Raw genomic sequence first — 21035 nt, forward strand, 5'->3', positions numbered from 1 at the left:
GATTTCTATTCGTATTTAATAGACATTGGCATAGCAAGTACATGTACTTACTCTATGATGCTGGTGACAATGGTTAAAGATGCGATATTGGATTTTACGACAATGGAACGAATGATGATTTTATTGTATATCATTTCCACGTTACTCTGACCGTATTTGGGATGATATGATAATAATGGAATAGTCTTCATCGGAGTAAATATATTATGTAGGGATGGTCGAATCGGATACCTCGGATCCAAATATCCGCGGATATTGCCCTTCATCGGATACATCGGATCCAAAGCCGCGGAAGACATCGGATCTACGGTCAGTGCTGATTTTCGGGTTCCTCAGCGGCGTTGGTTGTTTTTGGAGGTCATCCAAAAACAACCAACTCGGCTGAGGAACCCGAAAATCAGCACTGACCATGAGCAACGCCGCGGAAACCTACGCCAGAATTTCACATCGGATCTAGATCCGAAATTTTAAACAATAGCTTCGGTGATTGCAACACCCCATAAGGGTGGAAATAGTTTCGATTCTCTCTTCGAATGTGCCGTCGCATGCGATTCTTGTCCTACGCCACTGGTCAGTGGTTTATCCGAAGATTTTTCCTATTTTCATTTCCAAACCCAAGCATAACAGTTTAGGTTCTGAGCATGTTAAGACGTTAAAAAAAACAACTATGAAAATGATTTTTAATTTATAAAAATATTAATATATGTATGAAAATCTAAAAAGCATTCCTTCGATTGTACATACCCAGAATAAACTTGAATAATTACTTCGTTTAATATCAGGAAAATGCAAATCCGAAAATATCCGATCCGAAAGATCCGGCTCCGAAAATCAAGGATCCGATCGGAATCCGAATCCGAAAAAAAATCCTGGATCCGCCCATCCCTAATATTATGCAATTATCTAAAGGAATGGAAACTGTTCCGTGCGTTAGTGCAGAGTTTGTTGTTTCATGACGAAAAGTACATTAATTTTCTACTTTTATCGCGTAATCATTCTGTACATTTTCCGCTTTTTTGTCAGAATACATGGTAAGAGGTGCCTTAGTTTGGTCAGTTTTTGCATTCTTCTCATATATGGCTGCTAAATGCATTTTCAATCGCATCGGTGCTATCTTTTAACGCGAGAAAATACTTGTTAAGATATTTATTAGTGTGCAAAACGAAGGTAGGAAAATGAAATGTGTTTTCCATAATAAATACAATTGTAAGGTGCCTAAAAATGAGTATTTAAGTTAAGTAGAACATGTATGAAATTTTTTCGATACGAGTGCATCCCTCGCAAATTGCAGACCGCTTGCTTCTGTTAATGATGTAATTCTGATCTAATATAATTTCGGAAACAAACTCTAACGTAGTCAACCATAAGAAGCTATCATCTCTAGTTCAAATGTTTAATTATTTATTGAATTAGCCGTTTGATCCAAAAATCCTATTTATTCCTATACTATAACATGATATCATTTTAAGTAACTTTCGAATATTTTCGAACGTTTGAAGACTAATTATTTTCGACCGATACCAGTAAATTTGCCATAAACTGAGAAACAATTCTTTTCGTTTCATTTACATAAGTGAAAGTAAAGCAATGTGTTCCATTCGTAAAATTGAGGAAGGTATAAAGAGAACTTAAAATGCGTAAAACAATTGGAACGCATTTTATAATACGGATGTAAAATTGGCAAAAAAAGTACTGCTTCTCATACATAGCTTATACAGGGGCGCAGCTAGGAATTAAGGCTAGGGGGGGTTTCAGGCGTAACTAATACTGGGGTGCCTGGGAGTGTCATATACCCACCAGGGTAAGCGGGAGGTGCGGGGGCCCTCCGCCAGAAAAAAAAATTTATGATAAATGGTTCAAAATCTTCGGGGGGGGGGGGGGTTATCCCCAAAACCCCCCTCGCTGCGCCACTGAGCTTATATACTATTAAGTGATTACTTACTCATTTATATTATAAAAAAATCATTCAATGAGACCGCATCTAAGTCTCTACCGTCGGAGTTTATGATTTAAAATCGTTAGCTTGGGCTGAAAAGCATTGGAAAAGCCCGCCATGTTGCTTTGAAAAGTGTCGGTTGACCCTATCGTGCGATTATAAATAATCGGTAGCTACCGACGGGTTTAGCGGCAGCTGTCGGTAAGATTATCGACAATCGTCGATACAGAACGTGTCCCCAGAATCGCTTGTACCGAGAGTTGTCGGTTTAACCCGTTACAGGCACCGACAATCGTCGCTAGGCGTGTGCAGAATTCCTCCCCTGTACGTTTTTGTCGTAAGTAATCAAATGGTGTATTTAACTCGCACCTGCTGCATTTTTATTGCAGTAAATGCACTGCATGAACAAAGAAAGGGATTGCGTGCAGAAATACGCCTCGAAAGACATAAGGAGCGATCGCGTATGGCATTACGTCTGACCCCCTCCTGCCCGATCAGCAATCCATCCCATGACTCCTACGGGGGTAAACATGAGAAGAAGACACACTGGCACATGTATTCAGCCTATTCTGGATTTTTCAATGAAATATTTGGCAAAATCAGCTTTGAAACTTTCTCTGAAATGAAATTACCGTAAATTTTTCTTCTATGGAAGTCTGACTAAGGTAGAATGTTGAAGCGTAAAAAATTTAAACCTTTATGCTTACAATGGTGAACATGCACAATTTTTCAAAAGTGTTTATAATAAGAAGGTCTCTACCTCAAATGTACTCGCCGAAATTTTCGCGGATGAATAATGTTTTTTAGCCAAGTTATGAGTCTTTAAAAATTAATCTTCATCGGCTGCTTGAAAACACGACGTCATCGGAGCGTGACGTCACAGTACAGTATCCACTGATGACAGACTGAGGAAGTGAGTAGAAAAACTATCAATGCAGGGGCTCAAACGCAAATTTGGCGAAAATAATTGCTGTTTTAACGTCGAACAGCAGATTGTGAATATGTTGGGATGCCAAGGCGTTGTTGAAACAAATAAAAGGGATTGTTTGGGGAGATTTGGAAAGATTAAATGAAAATTTGTGATTGTGATCTACATTATACAACTGCATCATTTGCTTAATGCAGTAAGTGTTGCAACATGGAGTTGCAATAGAAAAACGTGTGAAAAATGTATAAATCGTGTCTAGTGCCCCGTCGCTCAAATAACTGTATTTCCTTGCCGGAGGAGGTTTTTTGCTAGTGTCCCAAGGGACAAAAATGAAAGAAGAAAGTGGTATATGACCTATGGAATGGAGTTAAGTACTTTATTTACATTGTCAACGGGATATTTCTCTACGTAAGTACCCTCTTGAAGCAGGGTTACCGTAGGGTATTATCGAATTGCCGGTATTTCTTGGATGGCCACCAAATTACGGATGTTTCACTTATTTCACTATGTAAACAACCCTAGAAATTCATCTGAAAGTCCTCCAATTTTAAGATTAAGTATAAATGAAGGTGGCTCTTCACGATAATAATTACTGATCACGATTAAACAACGGGAAAAAATAAGGAATGCACGAGAAATATGAGGCTTTTGGCAAGGTAAACTAAATATTTCCTACTGTGATGCCCATAAAGTTCGCTGCATGCCAACGCAAAGCCTAAAATTTCGACTCTTATCTGTAGTGGGTATCGGTTGAAAAACAGGAACTTATGCAATAGTTACAGGAGTACACAAAGCATTCTACCCATTAAGGTAGGTTTCAATGGAATACTTAAGAAAAATCCCGGGAGCCTCCCCTTACATCATGGACTTCCCTCTTAATTTCACAATAATGCCTACTCCCTCTTAATCTATCTAATAATCGTATTCTTTTGCTTCCCCTCCCTCGTTTACCTAGCATTCTTTTTTTTTAACACTGTTTTCAACATCCCCTCCCCGCTAAGTACTCCCTCCATCCATACCATCTGTCTCCTCCGTATCTCATCTGAAAGCTGCCTCTCCTCACCCACCACCTCCAGCACTTCGTAGTTCTCCTCCTCTCCGTCCACTTCACCTTCTCCATTCTTCTCCACACCCACATTCCGAAGGCCTTCAAGTCTTATCTCGTCCTCTTTCCTTCGTGTCCACGTTTCCGCAATGTGAAGCGCTACACTCCAGATCAAACTCTTCACTAACCTTTTCTTTAAACTCTTACATAATGATCATCTCCCTAAGGCCTACTCCCTTTCTTTCTGTCTAAAAATCCGATTCTTTTCCTTCCCCTCCCTCGTTTCCCTAACATTCTACCCTCTAATACCATTTTCAACATCCCTTCTCCGCTAAGCACTAACTCCATCCATGCCTTCGGTCTCCTCTGTATCTCATCTAAAAGCTACCCATGCTTCAAGTTGATGTAGATTCCATAAAGTCACGCCTGAAATAACTAATTGCATTCTGCGATTACGAGACGGCCTAATGTATCATCATTATCATCATCATTACTATCGTCAACAATCCTATAAGATTGGTTTGAACCAGCTCTCCATTCCTCTCTCCATTCCGCTAGCCTTATCATAACTACATATTTCTTCTCTTTTACATCCTTTATCTCCTTTCCTATGCAACTCCCTTCCACCTCTCCTTCCACGATAACCTTCATCAGGCCGTCGTGACTCAAAATGTGGCCTCCTAAGTCATCCTGATGTTGAAGTTGTTTCGGGTTTCCCACCGGATGAGGTTCTCCATCTCTGCCGACGTTTTGATGGTCGTTTCGTCCATCGTCATCAGGGCTTCACGGATGGACGACACGACCATCGAAACGTCGGCAGAGATGGAGAACCTCATCCGGAGGGAAACCCAAAAAAACTGCAACATCATCATACGCCGGGAAAACCTCAGCTCTTTCTTAAGTCATCCTGTCTTCTCATTAAGGTTTCTAGAAGCTTCTCTTTTCTCCCACTCTTCTTAGCACTTTCTCGTTGGCGGTCAATCCATTTCATCTTCATCAGTCTTCGGTAGCTCCACATTTCGAATGCTTCCACTCTTGACTTCTCTGCTGCTGTCAACGTCCAAGCCTCCTTCCTTCGCTTAGAGAAACATACTCTATATGTAGCATCTGATGAATTGTTTCCTTATTTCTATGGTTGTATTCTCAGCTGTAAGAAGATTCTTCTTTTTGCAGAAAGCCCTCTTTGCCTTTGCTATTCTACTGACTATTTCTTTCTTGCTTCGTCCATCGTTGGTATTTTGGGAATAATCGCTTATGATTAGGTGCTTCCCAAAGGTCATTTGTGCCATGAGGGATGGGTAGGGAAGGAAGGGTAGAGAGAAACCCGGCGTCGGCGAAAGCTTGATCTTGACGATAGGCGGACCACGGTAAAACGTCAGAGGGATGGAGTGTGGCGCATGCAGTGTCCTCCATTCAAATTGTAATGGGGTAGTCTCTGAAAATTCTCCACCACCGCTGGGATTTGAACCCGTGCCCACGGAGTGGAAAATCAACAAACAAACCCTACCAACGCATCCCCAATTACCTCTTAATATTTTCTCAATAGATTTTGCACTCGCAAGGAATAACATTGAAAGCTATGAATTTAGTCAACCGTATCATCTCGAATATAAATTTCTGCCCCCAGCCCCAAACACATCGCTACTTTCCCCATATAATTCGGATCGTTCCCTCCGTCAGCGACGCGAGAGTCTACTTTGGGAAGCCAATTTGTACGCGAGGTGGGTGGCAATAGGTTTGCTTACCAACGACTGAAGAATCCCTCATTGTGATATGTGATCGTGAGTGGACGATTGTCATGATGGTAGTTTGAGGGGTGCGGCGCTGTGAACGGTAGAGATGTCGAATGGACTCAAATTATTGTGGCGAGGGCGTGTTTCAGAGTGACGTAATAATTGCATTGAGATGGGATGGGGGATTCGAGGACGTGTGGCAATTTTGCATGCGAATCCGAAAGAGTGCGGCACCCGTGCAAAGCCGAAAGAGGACATCGAAAGTGATACTACGAATATTACTGGATTCTGCTGTCAGCCATTAAATGTGCTGTCAGGCAGCGAGTATTTAAATCGATTTAGAAAGCTTGAGTGAAATAATTCTCCTTGGCCGCTGTACTATTTAGTGGGAAGTCAAACGAAATCTGATGATTAAAATGTTCTGAAAAAAGGGAGAAGAAATATAACAATGACAAAAGAAGGCAGAGACACGCACTCACTCACCTAGCAGATTTAAAGAGTAAATTTCCGTGGAGGTCTCACATAGTCAGATTTGCGATGATTCCTCTTCATACTCCAGCGACCACGTTTGCACAATGAAATAAAATAAATAATCCAGAAAATCGTCACATTTGCTCAAACCACACCTCGCTGATTTGCCATGAAGAGCGAGTTACCGCGGAATTCATTAAGCCGCCAATCGGGTCGCTGATGACAGAGAATGACCCTCTATCAGGAGAGGCTGGCCAAGGGAAATTTGGACGCCATTTTTATTTGACCTTCTGATAAATAACTCGAAAGTAAAATCTAATGACATTGTTTGGATTGTTGTGTCGCAAAAACTGCCAATAGAGGGCGAGTGGCCGTCGTCGGCAGCGCCGCCACCGGCCACTGGGATAGATGTCTGTATGTTCCGTGGTAATCTTTAGGGCAGCGGTTCCCAAACTGGGGGTCGCTACCCCCAGGGGGGTCGCGGGCCGTTCGGAAAGGGGTCGCGAGATGTGCGAATAATAAAGTGAACTATGTACTTAAACTTAGACAACCATTTTTAGGGGGTCGCGGCTAAAACGTATGGGCTAAAATGGGTCGCAGAAAGAAAAAGTTTGGGAACCGCTGCTTTAGGGAGACAACAATATTTATAGTTTGGATTAATAGCTTTCGTTTGGCATTATTGAAGGAACCTTACAGTCCACTCTACATTTATTGTGCGCCGAAACATAAATGCATTGGAAAATTTTATGCGTTGAATTAGAATTGTAACCAGCGTTTAAAATTAAAAAAAAATGCTTTTCTTTCAATAGCATAATCATTAAATCATGAAAAAATATCGCTTTAGGATTGCTGATATGTCCCTTAAACGTTGTGGACTTTCAATTTTCAGTATACTCGTTGGAAAGAATGCATATGTGATGTCATTACAGCATTTTTTTCATTTTAATGAGGATAATTCTGAGATTGAGCGAGCTTCGAATTAAAGTTTTTGTTTAAAAATGTTTTTATTCCGCGTGAATTCTAGTTTTCTTGTCTTCTGTTGATAACTAATTTAATCTCTTTTTTTCAGTGCCGACTGCCGGGGCTACTACAGCCTTCCGGACTCGAACTACGCCCTCCGGGGCGAAGAGACGCGCGCCCTCTGCACCTCCGAGTACTCGGACATCTCCCCGCTGACCGGTGGCAACGTGGCCTTCTCCACGCTCGAAGGACGTCCGTCCGCCTACAACTTCGATTCCAGCCCCGAACTCCAGGTCAGCCTCAACTCTCTTTCTTCTTTGATACAATCTCACCCCTGCTCAAACGCTCTAAGCTTACGATTGTCCTCTTTAAGTGACAAAACGTTTTACATTCGGTCTTTGTGAATTTGTTTTGTACATGCGATCACATATTCCCTCATATATGGTTTTTTTTATGTCCTTCGCTACGGTGGCGCAGCGAGGGGAGGGTTTTGGGGGATAAAAGCCCCCCAGAGCTCAGAGAAATTTTAAAGATTAATCCATTTTACTTAATTGGATTGATGTTACTAATATAATAGTGTAAGGGTTAATGAAATATCCCTCAGAAAGCCGTAAAACTCACCATTTTGAACCATTTATCTTAAAATTCCTCAATTCATTAATCTTGCACCTACCGCTTATCCTGGTGGGTATACCTTGCCCCCACACACCCTAGTATTAGTTGCACCTAAATCCCCCCAACCTTAAGTCCTAGCTGCGCCCCTGCTTCGCTAGTTCTTCCCGCATAATTCTTTGTAGCTTCGTATTTTCTTCTCTTATTATTTATATGTATTCATAATCGCAACGCCATTGCGGCGTTCAATTCCATTCAATTTGTCAGGTTTTGCCGGGCTTCAAAAATCGGTCCAAGAAGAAAACGTCCAAACGAGGCACCCTGGTGGCCCACTAATCTCATTATCCCTTTCCCCTGAGGGTGTCGAGATAATTTTGTTGATTTTACCTCGTTCTTAAAAAATTCACCTAACCTTTGTCTCTTTTTATGTCCTTCCGGCCAGAATCTTGCTACTCAGATGCAGCCGACTTCCCAATTAGCTATCGAGCTTACAACCTGTACAGATTAGACCTGGGTGACAGTACTTGTGTCTTCTCTTGTCAAATTTATTTTTCTTCCCATTTTTTCCGAACCTTTCGCTCAATGCACTTCAGTGGCTTCTCAGACATTTCCTACACAGGTATCCCTCGCTTAACACGAATTCGCTCAACAAGGTTTTCACTCTTAGGCGACCGGTTCTCCAAGTTTGCTCTCCGTTTATTCAATCAATCTTCCTGCCTTAACTCTAAGAGTTCCTGAAGGCTAAGGAACTTGCAAAACTCTCACTTTACATATTTATAAGCGTGGGGAAAGCAAATAAGAACTCTATCGAATATATATTCATGAAGTTATTGGCTCTACAAAAGATAATCATCACTCGGATTTTCAATCACAGCAACAGTGTGACATGTCCACTGGGGTTGTTGATGTCCATGGACGTAAAGTAGTTCCCAGAAAAGTCAGCCTGTGGCACATCAAGCGTAAATTACACTGCCTGAGATAAAACTATCACTTAAAACGAAATACACTCAACACGACACCTTTCAGGATCATTTCTGTAGTGGATAGGGAGAGAGAGGCAGCTGTACTTTTCGATTACCAGTCCTTTTCCTTGCGCACTCAAGAATGCGTTTTTGGGAATCATTTCACTCTCGCCACTGGCTGTATAAATTTCTGGTCATCTACTATTTATGCTATTATTGCATGATGTTGTTTCTAATATTAACACTGCGTTCTCTTTCGATTCTCTTTCAGGAATGGGTGACGGCCACTGACATTCGGATCACGCTCAACCGACTGAACACTTTCGGAGATGAAGTGTTTGGCGACCCGGACGTCCTCCGCTCCTACTTCTACGCCATCTCGGATTTCGCCGTGGGCGCCAGGTGAGATATTCATCCATTCTGCTGCTATACTACGCTGTTATTATCGTGTCTTCTGCGTACGGCCGTGGACCGTTGAACTATGGTGAACTTTCTCGGTTCACGTGTTATTATGGACTGTCCAATTACTTACAGAAACGCCTACTTTTTCTATACATATTCAATTATTTACCAATGCTTCGAATTTCGACTCCTTTCTTGTGATAAAATTTTTCCATATCGAAATAAATACTTATTCCACGATTATAGTATCGTGGAATTCATCAATAAATAATCGTACAATTGCGACTATTGATTTTAAAAAATTACAACATTTCCCGGCGTGACGAATCAGAAACGCTACTACGGTGCAACAGTTTTAGAAGTACTCGTGTTTTGCGCGTAAAATCAAGTTGCCCAACTTTGAGCGCTTGGTATACCCTTAGTTTTCGTTATAATCAATTTCGTTCCAATAACTTGGAATTTTCATTTAAGAAAGCCAGATCAATCAGATTATTAACAATGTTCAGAAAACAAACTGTTTATGCCACAAGACTTTACGGATTTGTTTTAAGCAACGCAAACCTCTGCTAACTTCGAAACCAATGGGTCTATTGAAAATTTATTGGTGTCGTTGCGTACCATAGAATGTAAGTGCATTTTAAATTCTCGTTTCGGAATTAATATCGGCAAAATCCCATGTTTTATGCCCGATATTTGATATCAGATATTTTTTATATTTTCTGCGATAATCCATGTCTTGAAATTAGATACAAAATAGTAGGTATTTGTAATCTACTCTCGAAACCAAAATACTTTGCATTTTATATTGTATATGTATCAGAATATGGCCAATGGAAGCTCACTCTTCCCCATGTGGTCCTAACCACGTCGGTTGCCTTTTTATCAAAGCCGAACCTGTTGAGCAGTAAATCGAACCACTGAGCGGGTGAACCGGAAAACCGCCCAACCCTTCCTCGTCGTCTCTCTTCAAATCTATGCGCAGAGATTGGTTCAACTCCATCCAATGGACGGTATACACGCTTTTCGGAAATTGCGCCATCTTTTATTTGTTTCTAAAAATTCAATTAAAAAATAATTCATATTTAACTGTAGGGAGTGCTTAAATTTCCTTCAGCATAATGTTTGTTTACTGCATTGAGGGAGAACCGTCAGCACCAGCCCATTGACTCACAAATCAATAAAAACAAATGCATAATTTTCGTATGTTTTGTTTAAACAGTTCAACGTCCATGAATGGCATCTGTTGCTCGCAAATTGCAATGGGTTGGTGTAATGAATGTGTCAATAGAGTTGAATACTTATGCATTTTTAAGATAATGCTTAAACGAAAGCTTACGATTTCGAACCAGCCGCATCGACATTTTGATGGAACTGTCGTTATTTCACTTAAGTACGTTATATTCCTCATTGTCTTATTAATCAAACGGGCATGGAGACTGAGACTGAGAGCATGGAGACTGAGGGTAGCTGGTTTTCGAAAATTTTGATTGATCATGCCGTGAATACGAGTTGGTGACGCATTGTCACTCGCAAAAGTATATATGGATGAATTTGGTCGCTTCGAAGGACGCCAATATCGCTGTACAATGCCCGGTATATCGGCTATTGTTTTCAAATTCGACACGATCAAAAGGACGGGACAGAATAGTGGAGCAATGGAAGGGTAAGTGAGAGACAGGAAGACAAGTGAAAGCCACGTCGCGTATTGGGAGTTGCTGGTGCACTGAGAACTGAGAGTTGGTGAACTGAGTGAAGCAGAAATATACGGCACTAATTGCAGGGCATATTTTATCTCTCCTCTCTTTCATAAAAATATTTCCCGGCACACATCAGCATTAATTCTTGCTAGCGCAATAGTTAAAAAAAAATATTAGCCGCTTCTTCGAGTTTCTTTCGATTTAATTGCCTCAGCCTTCATTGATAAATTTCCTGCGGTGATGACTAAACGGAACGCGGCTCAGAATACTAAACGCCTCATTCCTTTTTAAGTGCATGGGAAGTCGAATCTTGGCCATTTTCCAAGCGCCAGCCAAGGTTCTGAAGTCATTAGGGGGCCTGTATAATATTCTTGCTGAGTTTATCTTATATGCAGCTTCAAGAGAGTTCGGAGAAAGGTAGGATGTAAACCGTCGGCATATCCTCTCATGACCTCTATCACTTGATTTCTGACCTGTCGCAATCTTACTCTTATTACAGTTCCTCTTGGGTCAAGCACTTCGACGAAGACATAATATTATGAGAACTTGGCAGAAATGCGTTGTGTACCTGCACGGCCTGTCAGGGCGGATCGGAAAAATCGATTTTTTTTCAAATCCATCTGGCCCAATGAAAAAAAGTTGTGGGACCAATCAAAAATAAGGCCTGAAAATTTTAAGACCTCTAGGTAAACCCCTGACCCTCGCTCAATGGCAATTTACGGGGGGGAGGGTCAAAATTCTAAAAATTTAATATTTTATGGTCATTCCTTAGAGATTTTGCTGAGTTACTTTCATTTTAAAACAAAATTTTCGTCCATTTCGACGTATCTGCACCCGTTCAGCCACAAAATGCCTAATTTGAGTCCGCGTCCGCGAAGAAAATATTCCAACGCCCACGCAGCGTCGCGGATACAAGAGCCGATCCCTTCCCCTCCCCGCTCGCTTCTCCCCCTCCCACGCCTCGAACACAGCAAAATTCATCCCGCGTGTGCTGCTAGGAGGGAGTTCATCTCTGATAAAATAAATCGGAAGATGGTAGAAGGTAAAAAAGGATGCGCATGAGACAACTTGTCCATTATTTGGCGATTCGTCGGCGTGATACAAATCGATGTTACCAACTTTTAGAGAAGTGACGAAATATTTTTAGATCCGAGAACGCAGGCAAGGAGCCTACGTGCACGTGTAGTGCATGTGTTCATCTTTCTCTTTGTTGATTTTGAATATGACCTCCATTGGTACATGCACTAACACGCGGCGTCGCAACGTATCTCTGCCGATATACCGGGCACTGTACAGCGAAATTGGCGTCCTTCAAAACGATGCCCTGCATCCGCTGGCGATGTACCCCCGGAGTGTATTGCGTGTGCTTTCGCAGCCTTCCGTGCTTCGGGCACACAAACTCCGAACATGCTGTACCGAGGCTCGATTCGCTTGAGATTTCAAATGCCGCCACAAATGAAAGTACTTGGAATTTATTTATTTATTGAATCCAGTCCACGAAACAGCACGAGGCCAATTCAGAGGAAGGAGTACAGGAGGGAATAGGGGGAAAATTACGATAGCGATGGTGCAATATGGATGAGGGATGAAAAAAAGGATCAAAATTTGGAACACATTTGTCATAGGAGTTAATAGAAGAAGGAAGTCTGAATAGAAAAAGATCCAAAGAGCGTGGAGGTCTAGAAAATTGGTCCACCTCTACTGTCGCCGAATCTGTTATTGAGAGCCCTACGGACATTCCATTTAATCACACGGTCATTTTTCCTGTCCCTCAGAATGATAGCTTTTCAGGGACCAAATGAGTGAGTGATTTACACAACAAATACCTGATCCACGCGGTCATTCCGGCGTCCCTTCTTCAATCGATTCTTCCGTCGCTTTCTACATTTACACCTGGCATTCCATTCCATTAAAATTGCCTTCACAATCGCTGTCAACAGCCTTGCGTTCTGATTGGCCGAAAGACGTTTCTAGCGAATGAATCTTGAAAGAGGGGTGCTAATTGTCATCCCTGGAGCCATCGCGGAAAGTGGTCATCAATATCTTCCGCCATCATTGGAGCGATCACTGGAGCTATGGCACGAATGGGACGAACGAAAAAATACAATTAGATAGAGGATTAGTATTAAAATGAGCTTCGTCTTGTTTGAAGTCGCTCCTTCTGCGTCGCTCAGCAAAAGGAACATCCTCTAATAGAACAGGTAAATCATTGAAGAAGGTTACCTACAAGGGATTTCCACCGGATTAGGTTCTCCAACTCTATCTCGCCCATCGAAACGTCGGCCGAGATGGAGTTGGATAACCTGACCCGGTGGAAATCCCGTGTAACCTTCCACAATTTTGTACGCCGGGAAAGCCTACGATCATTCTTCACATACCTCTAAGAGGTAAAGCATTCTCTATAAAACCATGGTTACTGTGTCCTTTGAGTCTGGGTGGAGCGGTGGTGTGGCCAGGGGGGCGGGGGGTTCGGAACCCCCCCCCCCCCCCCGACGTATAAATGCACAGTAATTTTCCTTCATAAATGAAAACAAAATACTGAAACATCATATTTGTTGAATTTACAAAATATGTATTTATCAAATGAAGTTATGAAAAGTGTTAAAATTAGTTTCAAACCCATTACTTATTGTTAGTACCCTGTTTTTCAAAAAATGTCCCCCCTGGTTTTGGACCCCCCCCCCCCCCCTCCGAACGAAATTCCTGGTTGCGCCACTGACTGGGAAACTGGAAGGTTCGACAAAATGAATGGGGTATATTATGGGTACCTAGTGTTTCCAGATTCGTATTCATATTATTTTATTTCTCCGTGTGTGGAAAACCGCACACATCTGCTCCACCCTATATAGTATATTCCGCTTTAACTTTGAGCTCCAAATACTTTTGTAGTTATCGGAAAATTCACCACTGTTTATTGGACCCTTGATAGCCTGAAATCCCTGATTAATGTATTTTTAGTTATTAACTGGAACCTATCTAACGCTAAGTCCTACCTGTGGATAAATAATTGCTACTTTCTTTCTGACACGCTGCCCTTTTTTTCTGATTTTTTCCTCCGATTGTTAACCTGCATTCATTTTTTTCCCTTCCTCGCGTGTCTCACAGGTGCAAGTGCAACGGCCACGCGTCCGAGTGCGTGAACAGCACGGGCGTGCACGGCGAGACGCGGCGCGTGTGTCGCTGCGAACACAACACGTCCGGCCCTGACTGCAACGAGTGCCTGCCCTTCTACAACGACGCTCCCTGGGCGAGGGCCTCCGCGTCGGATCCCCACGAGTGCAGACGTGAGTACTCTCCTTCTTCTTTTTATTTCCGCTTTTTCAGCACGCACGCGGAGTCATGATTCGGTCGTGAATATACGCCGTCTAGATCCTCTGTGCGATCCGTTCACGCACGGTATCACTCGGACCGACGATGCAATATTTTCGATCGTTCGTCGATCATTCGCCATCGATTTCGGTCATTCATGATCGAAGGTAATGGTCAGTCGGTCGGTCGCCGTCGAGAAAAGGTTACCACGCCGGTCGATAACGAAATTCTCCATCAAATGCGATCTATCCGCTAATATATATAATGGAGTTATGCATGGGCGTACCCAGCGAGGGGCAAGAGGGGGCAGCTTCCCCCCCTTCTAGAAGCAAAACTCGCAAATGCCTTGAAGGAAAATAATATTTTTTCAAGGAAATAATTTTAAAAGCTAATAAAGAGCTGTTGCAGTTTCCTTAAAATGTTGGTTTCATTCATCTTTTCCATGCTGAAATCTTACCTACATCTTAAACAACCATGGCTTGTCCCCCCCTAGTTATAATCCTGGATACGACCTTGATTTAAATCATAAATAACTTCACTATCAGATATCTTATGGAATTTCTATAAACGGCATATATTCATAATTTGCTGCCAAAATTATTTTAAAAATAGTATTGACCGACATCGGTCTTGATTGGCATACGATCGGCCATTTGCGATTGGTTCACTCAAGGGAATGATAAAATTCAATTGAAACGACCATTCTGACCACTCTTCTGGAAAATATAGACATTTCGGCCGTATTTATTATTCGCTTTCGATTTACTTAGCCTCTCATCCAAGAGGAGGCATACCCAATTCCATCCCATCCAGAGGACTGATTTCTGTTCTCGCCACTTCGGTCGCATTTTAATCGATTTCCAAAATGTCCGCGGCGCAGTAATGAGTGCACTTCGATCCACTTTTTCCAATGTTTTGCATAATAATGTTTGTAATTGCGAGGAATAGCATTTAAAAGTTATGAATTTGATAATTAACGTCATCATGAATGTGAATTTCGGTAGACAACCCCAAGTATAACTTTTTTTACCGTGAAACTCAGATCCTTTTGTCCGTCAGCGACGCGAGTGGCGACTTTTGTTAACCCATTTAAATGCGCGGTGGATGACAACACATCTAGAGGCCGACTTCTGGATCCTCTTGCGTAATATTCGTGCTCTCATTGATGGATTTCTCGGCAATTCAATGGTTCACGGTTCGGCCCTCCGAACTCGACGTGCTGCTTCACTTAGCTCGTGGAGAAAGGCGTCGAAATATTTAAATGATGATAGTTAATCTTTTATATAATATCACTATATCAACGTTTTATGTGGTATAGCTTTGTTTTAAACCTATCTTAATCGGTAGAATACTGTAATAATATAATAATAATCGACGATGGCAGAGTTAGCCATCGAAACGACGCGTCGGCTCTGATAGAACGGCTCACCTGGTGGGCATTCCGTGAATTATTCATCCGCATCGCACGCCAGGAAAGCACCAAGTCTTATAGTCTAATACATGATTCTGAAGTGTAGTTGTATGCTAAAAGAACACGGAAACAACTAATAACGTTTGAGAACGAAAAGTTGAGAAGAATGATCGGACCCATCAAATGACCCAAGTCATTGATTTCCAGTTCAAGGTTCACACAAAATCCTAATCCGCTTCAATCGGAATCCGCTGAATATAAATCACTCATTACGATCGAGTTGTGATCGGCGACTTGGGCTTGGACCAGCTGCTTCGCTCGATTCTCTTGCTATGCAGCCGAACACGACCAAGTCAACGGGATTCGGATTCATCGTTCATTTCGAACGATTTCATCGGGGAATCATTATTCAAATCATTCCACTCATTACCATGAGTCGTTCAAATGGTGTCCAACGTCTCTGTTCATGAATGGCACAGCTCTGGTGCCGTGGGCAAGCGTGTTATTCCGCCCACGCGCGTGTCTGCCACACGCCTCTTCTCCTCGCGCTGTCCCGCGTGCGCTGACCTCCACCAAGTGACCCCGGTCATCCGCCCGTGAGTGACTCGCCCACGCCTTCCAAACACACCTCCATTCAACACTCGAACACGCGTGCAACCGCATCGTTAATGAATGAACCTTCTTCGGATAACGGTTCTTCCTTCATTATGTCGTCTCTTTTTCACTATTTCCGGATTGTATGTCTGAGAAAGAAACCGTTCTATGCACTGGCGTAGCTAGGAATTTCGTTCGGGGGGTTCCAAAACCAGGGGGGAAATTTTTGAAAAACCGGGCACTAAGTAATGGGTTTAAAACTAAATTTAACACTTTTCATAATCGAAAAAAACTTAATTTGTTTAAGAAACTTTTGTAAATTCCTGATTTTTCAATATTTTGTTTTCTTTTACAAAGGACAATAATTTTGTTTTAATATTACGGGGGGAGGGGTCCGGACCCTCCGGACCCCCCCCCCCTGGCTACGCCACTGGTTCTATGTTATTCAAACGTAGAATGAAGGCGTGGAACAATCTTTGCTTACTTAGAAGGTGTGCGAGAATTTCTTGACGACGGCAGTATTCTCTTGTTTTTTCCACCGTCCTTCTCTTCAGCAATAATTCTTGCGCGTGGGTCCGCAGTTTAATTTGTCTCGTTGAGGCACAAAAATATGATTCGCGCGACGTAAATGTCTCAATGTGAGCACGTATTACTCCCGTTGAATCTTTTTCGCGACGTTTTGTTTGATTTGAAAAGTTCCTATACCATCGTGAACTTTTCAGGGGCGAATAGTTTGTCTGGATTCTATTTTTCCCACATTGCATCTGCATATTAGCGCAGGCCGCCTCATTATGCGTGGAGCGTTTAGAGATCAGCCGAAGACCGATTGGGTTGGGGTAGGTGTCCGGGTTGGAGTGGTGGCTTCAATGTTAGCTTCCCACCCTGAGAACCCGGGTTCAAATACCAGCGGTAGCAGAGATTTTTCAGAGATCCTTGCTTCAGTGCTTCGTGAGGGGTATTTCAGGGACAGCATTCCGTCCGTCGGGTGAGACTAGTGGCGGCTCGTGAGTCAAATTCTGGGGGGCGCACTCCTGGGGGGGTCAAAATTTTTTTAAATATTTTGTGTATTTTAGTGAGTTTTTCAGAGACCACTAATACACAAATCAATCACTAACACTAAAACACTAACAATCACTAACTCGATTAACTCAACTACAACTAGGCCTATTTACATTGAAACAATTTACTCATAATAAGTTAACGGGTCACCAAAACCATGTATTCTGCAACACTGCAACACCAAGATTATACGGCCGCAGGGCGGCGCGGCGATGTCAGTTCACTAGATACGTCGCTCTGCGCATAACTCTTCATATAACTGGATGACGATAGATTGGGACGTTCTGGCCAGCGCCCCGCGGCTACAAATGCGAACTTCTCGCGCTATTTTTGCGTGTTTTTCCTACATTTTTGATGCATGCGATTGAAAAACACACTTTGGTTGATTAGATGTATAATTACAATTCAATGGGTATTTTTTTTCCTTTTTCAAATCTTTGGGAGGGGCGGCGTCCGAGAGTCCTCCTTAATGGGCAAGCCGACACTGAATGAAACATCAAGTTGTGATTCCCTCCGCGCCTTTTGTTTCGGCACTTTCTTAATTATCGAGGTGTACATAATGCTACAATGACTGCACTTTACCAGCGCCAACACCGGGTTTCTCTCCCCCATTCTCTTCTCCCCACCAATTCCTTATGGCGCAAATGACCTTAGCTGTAGGCAGTGGCGTATCTATGGGGGGGGGGGGGTAGCTAAGGGGGGCTATAGACCCCCCTTGGGTATCCAATTTACACTGGATAGAATTGCAATTTTCTTCGGATCCCCACTACTGCTGGGGGATAACTCCCACTTGGCAGATAGCCCCCCCCCCCCCTTGTTCCTATCCTGGATCCGCCACTAGCTGTAAGACGCCTCCTCCAAATACACTCAAGTGGGAGGCATGCGCGGTCTTGCTGCGGCATCCTTTGGGTTCTACCCAGCTTGAGAGTTCTGGCAAAGTTATTTGTGTGTAGGGAGGCTTTTCTGCCCAAGGTCAAGCCATTTGGTACCCAACCATGCAATTAACCCCTCGTGGGGCACCTTTTATCAGCACTGTGTTATCTTATCCATTACAGCCTCCTACGGAAGCAGTGATTGCGTTGTAATGAAGCATCTCCCTTGGCGGATCAATACGTCGGCTTTGGAGGAATAAAAAGCTAGCGGCGGAGCGTGGGTGCAGTGCAATTAAGGTTTATGGCTATTGTTAATTTTCTAAGCTCACATTTTGAAATGACCAGCGTGAGTTATTGAGCATCGTTATCCTTGAATTGGCATCTTCCGAAAACTGCGTAGGTAATCCGTTGGATTATGGCAATGAGAATTAATTGAATGTGGCGACTGCACACTCCATTTCAGTTGCAAGTACACTTTATGGTTTTTCTCTTCATAAATAAATAGCCTTAAATCGAGTGAATATTTCTGTCAATGGACGTGGGATGGGAAAGGAATATAGGGGCTCTCTGTCTTTCCCTCATAGACACTATTACCGAGCATCGCGTTTACCAAGTGGACTGCATAAAGGAGATTGAACCAGTCCGTCCTCTTGAAGCATTGATTTTCCTCTTGATTTTCGTTGCAGCATCAGGCTTTTAATGTTTTCTAAAATGTCAGCAGCGTGGCGAATATTGCAAAGCGATCGTTATTTTTTTTTTCATTATTTTCAATATTTACCTTGTTATTAGGGATGTGCAAATGCCCAAAAATTCGAGTGGAGTCAAGTCGAGTAGTTGGTAGGTACTCGACTCGAGAATTTCGAGTCGCATTACGAATGTGGAGTCAAGTAGTTTGGGTTACAGAGCTATCCATGGGCCAGTAAGTTCAGAAATCTACCGACAGGAGGCGAAACCGTTAAACAACATCGTTTTAAAGTCGACAAGTCCCTCTAATGCCTTGACCTAGGAGTTTCAGCTTGCTGTATACGTAACAGTCAACCGCTATAGCACTGAAGTAGTCGACGCTGCAGGGACCGAATATCTGTTCGTCGGCAGACCGTCTACCAGCCTGGCGGCGTATTTGGAGAGGACCACCGTATCGCTCATACTTCCTTATCCTATACTTTTAAACCCTACCCTACTTTCTTTCCTCACTAGCCGAAATAATACGTAAAATTGGTTAAGGTATCAATGGGAAAAATACGTAACTTTCATGTTTTAGCGGATAATGCCGGTTTTTCCCGATGCTTGACATCACAAGTGGAGTCATCATTTAGTATTTTTTCTCTACGTCCGATGTTGATTTTAGTTTATTCCTTTTTTGCGTTTATTTTCTATCTTTAAATTACGAAACATGAGTTGCTAAGGCTGATTAAACGGAGTGGGAAATAAAGAAAAACTGTTTTAGTCTACAAAGCTAAAGCTAAGATAAATAGTTCGTTCGCATCGTCCACTTAAATTTCATGAACATAAAAGATCCAAAAGATTGTTGATATAATATTTAACAAAAATTGATTAAGTTCCCAAATCTTGCAATTTTGTCGAGAAATGACTTATCCTGCCACACAAGCCTGTAGCGAAAGATAATTTTCTGCGAGGAGTAATACTGTAACACGGAGACGTCAAAACCTTCTGCCTGAGCATGTAGATCAATTGGTTTTTCTGCATGTGAATTTGAAAGGATTAAATATTACATGAATCATTTACGTCCATAATATTTACTACAATTGTGCAAATGCCTTTACTTATGGCTCTTCCAAGCAGTTTGAATACATATATTAATTAAAATTTCGACATATTACTCGAGATTAATTCATTTCAATTGTGCTTGTGTAGCTGTTTCAGACACATTGAATTTCATTCATATCCAATTTCTGACACAATCACCATAACTGTACATCATTATCTTTTCCTCTTTCCATCAGGATAAGCATCCAGAATGGAAAATTCGCAAGGGGATTAGAAAAAAATGAGTATGTCTTGAAGCAGGCATTGTTGTATTGCCTGGTAACCATACTCGCCTCGACTCGATCCTCGCGAGTAGTTTTCAACTCGACTCGAGATCAAAATGTGCTACTCGCACATACCTTATTGTACTATTTACAATACTTAGGAACAGCACTGAAAAGTAATGAATTTCATGGATCAAACCATGACGAATATAGTTTTCGATGATCAGCCCTGATTATCTATATATATATATATATAAAAGAAAGTCGAAAATCGTGTTAGTTAGAACACTTATAACTCGAGAACGGCTGCACCGATTTTAGTGACATTAGGCTCTTTGGATTAGTCTCGGCTCCGGATAACATATAGGACATTAAAAAATAGGAAAAGTTCACAAAAAAATTCAAATTTATCATAGAGATATGTTTTTAGGAGTTAGGTAATTGTTAAGACGGTCAAAAAATATGATTTTTTTTCTTTTTTACTAATGTATTGACTGGTCTTTTTAACAATATTGAAAAAAATTTAAATGTTCAAACATGTTAAAAATATTAAAGTAATATTAAAATCGTACACATGAGCACTAGAAGCTAAACTGCTGGAGTTATATGCAGGTCCTACTATATATCTGCCGTTGTAGTCAAGAAAGGGTTTCAAATGAACTTCATCCATCATAAGGGTGATATAACGCTCGTGGCTCTGCATAATTTCTCTTCTACCCATATTCGTCCTTGCTGGGACAAATCCTTGAAAAAAAATATAGCGAAGGGAGCTTCACGAACTTTTCGTCTTTCTCTTCTCGCTTCCTCTTCCGGTCTCCCAGCGCCTAACCATCGTAAAGTGGCAACGTTCGGAACTACGGGAACTATTGTCAGGACATGCATTCACACGGCTAATTCGGGAAACTATCGTTAGGACGATCGATCGGACAATCGTAATCTGAATTAGGCATATGCCTCTTTTAAAGGTTCAAGGGGGTGGGGGGGGGTTGCAACACGGAACCCCCCCCCCCCCCGTGGCTACGATGCTGCGTGCGTGTGAAGATGTTAATTCGT

At 42.1% G+C, this 21035-nt stretch overlaps 1 protein-coding gene across 2 annotated transcripts in view; it reads left to right on the forward strand.

The window, feature by feature from the left end:
• The window catches only part of LOC124159563 (laminin subunit gamma-1), a 390848-nt gene that overhangs the window by 238558 nt on the left and 131255 nt on the right, over positions 1-21035 (forward strand). For both annotated transcript variants that reach the window (XM_046535458.1, XM_046535457.1), the window contains exons 4-6: positions 7183-7366; positions 8919-9049; positions 13852-14030. In XM_046535458.1, the coding sequence (XP_046391414.1) occupies positions 7183-7366; positions 8919-9049; positions 13852-14030 (494 nt within the window). The remainder of the gene's footprint in view (positions 1-7182; positions 7367-8918; positions 9050-13851; positions 14031-21035) is intronic.

Source organism: Ischnura elegans, chromosome 5 (genome assembly GCF_921293095.1).
Source record: "Ischnura elegans chromosome 5, ioIscEleg1.1, whole genome shotgun sequence".
In the NCBI taxonomy this organism is placed as follows: domain Eukaryota; kingdom Metazoa; phylum Arthropoda; class Insecta; order Odonata; family Coenagrionidae; genus Ischnura; species Ischnura elegans.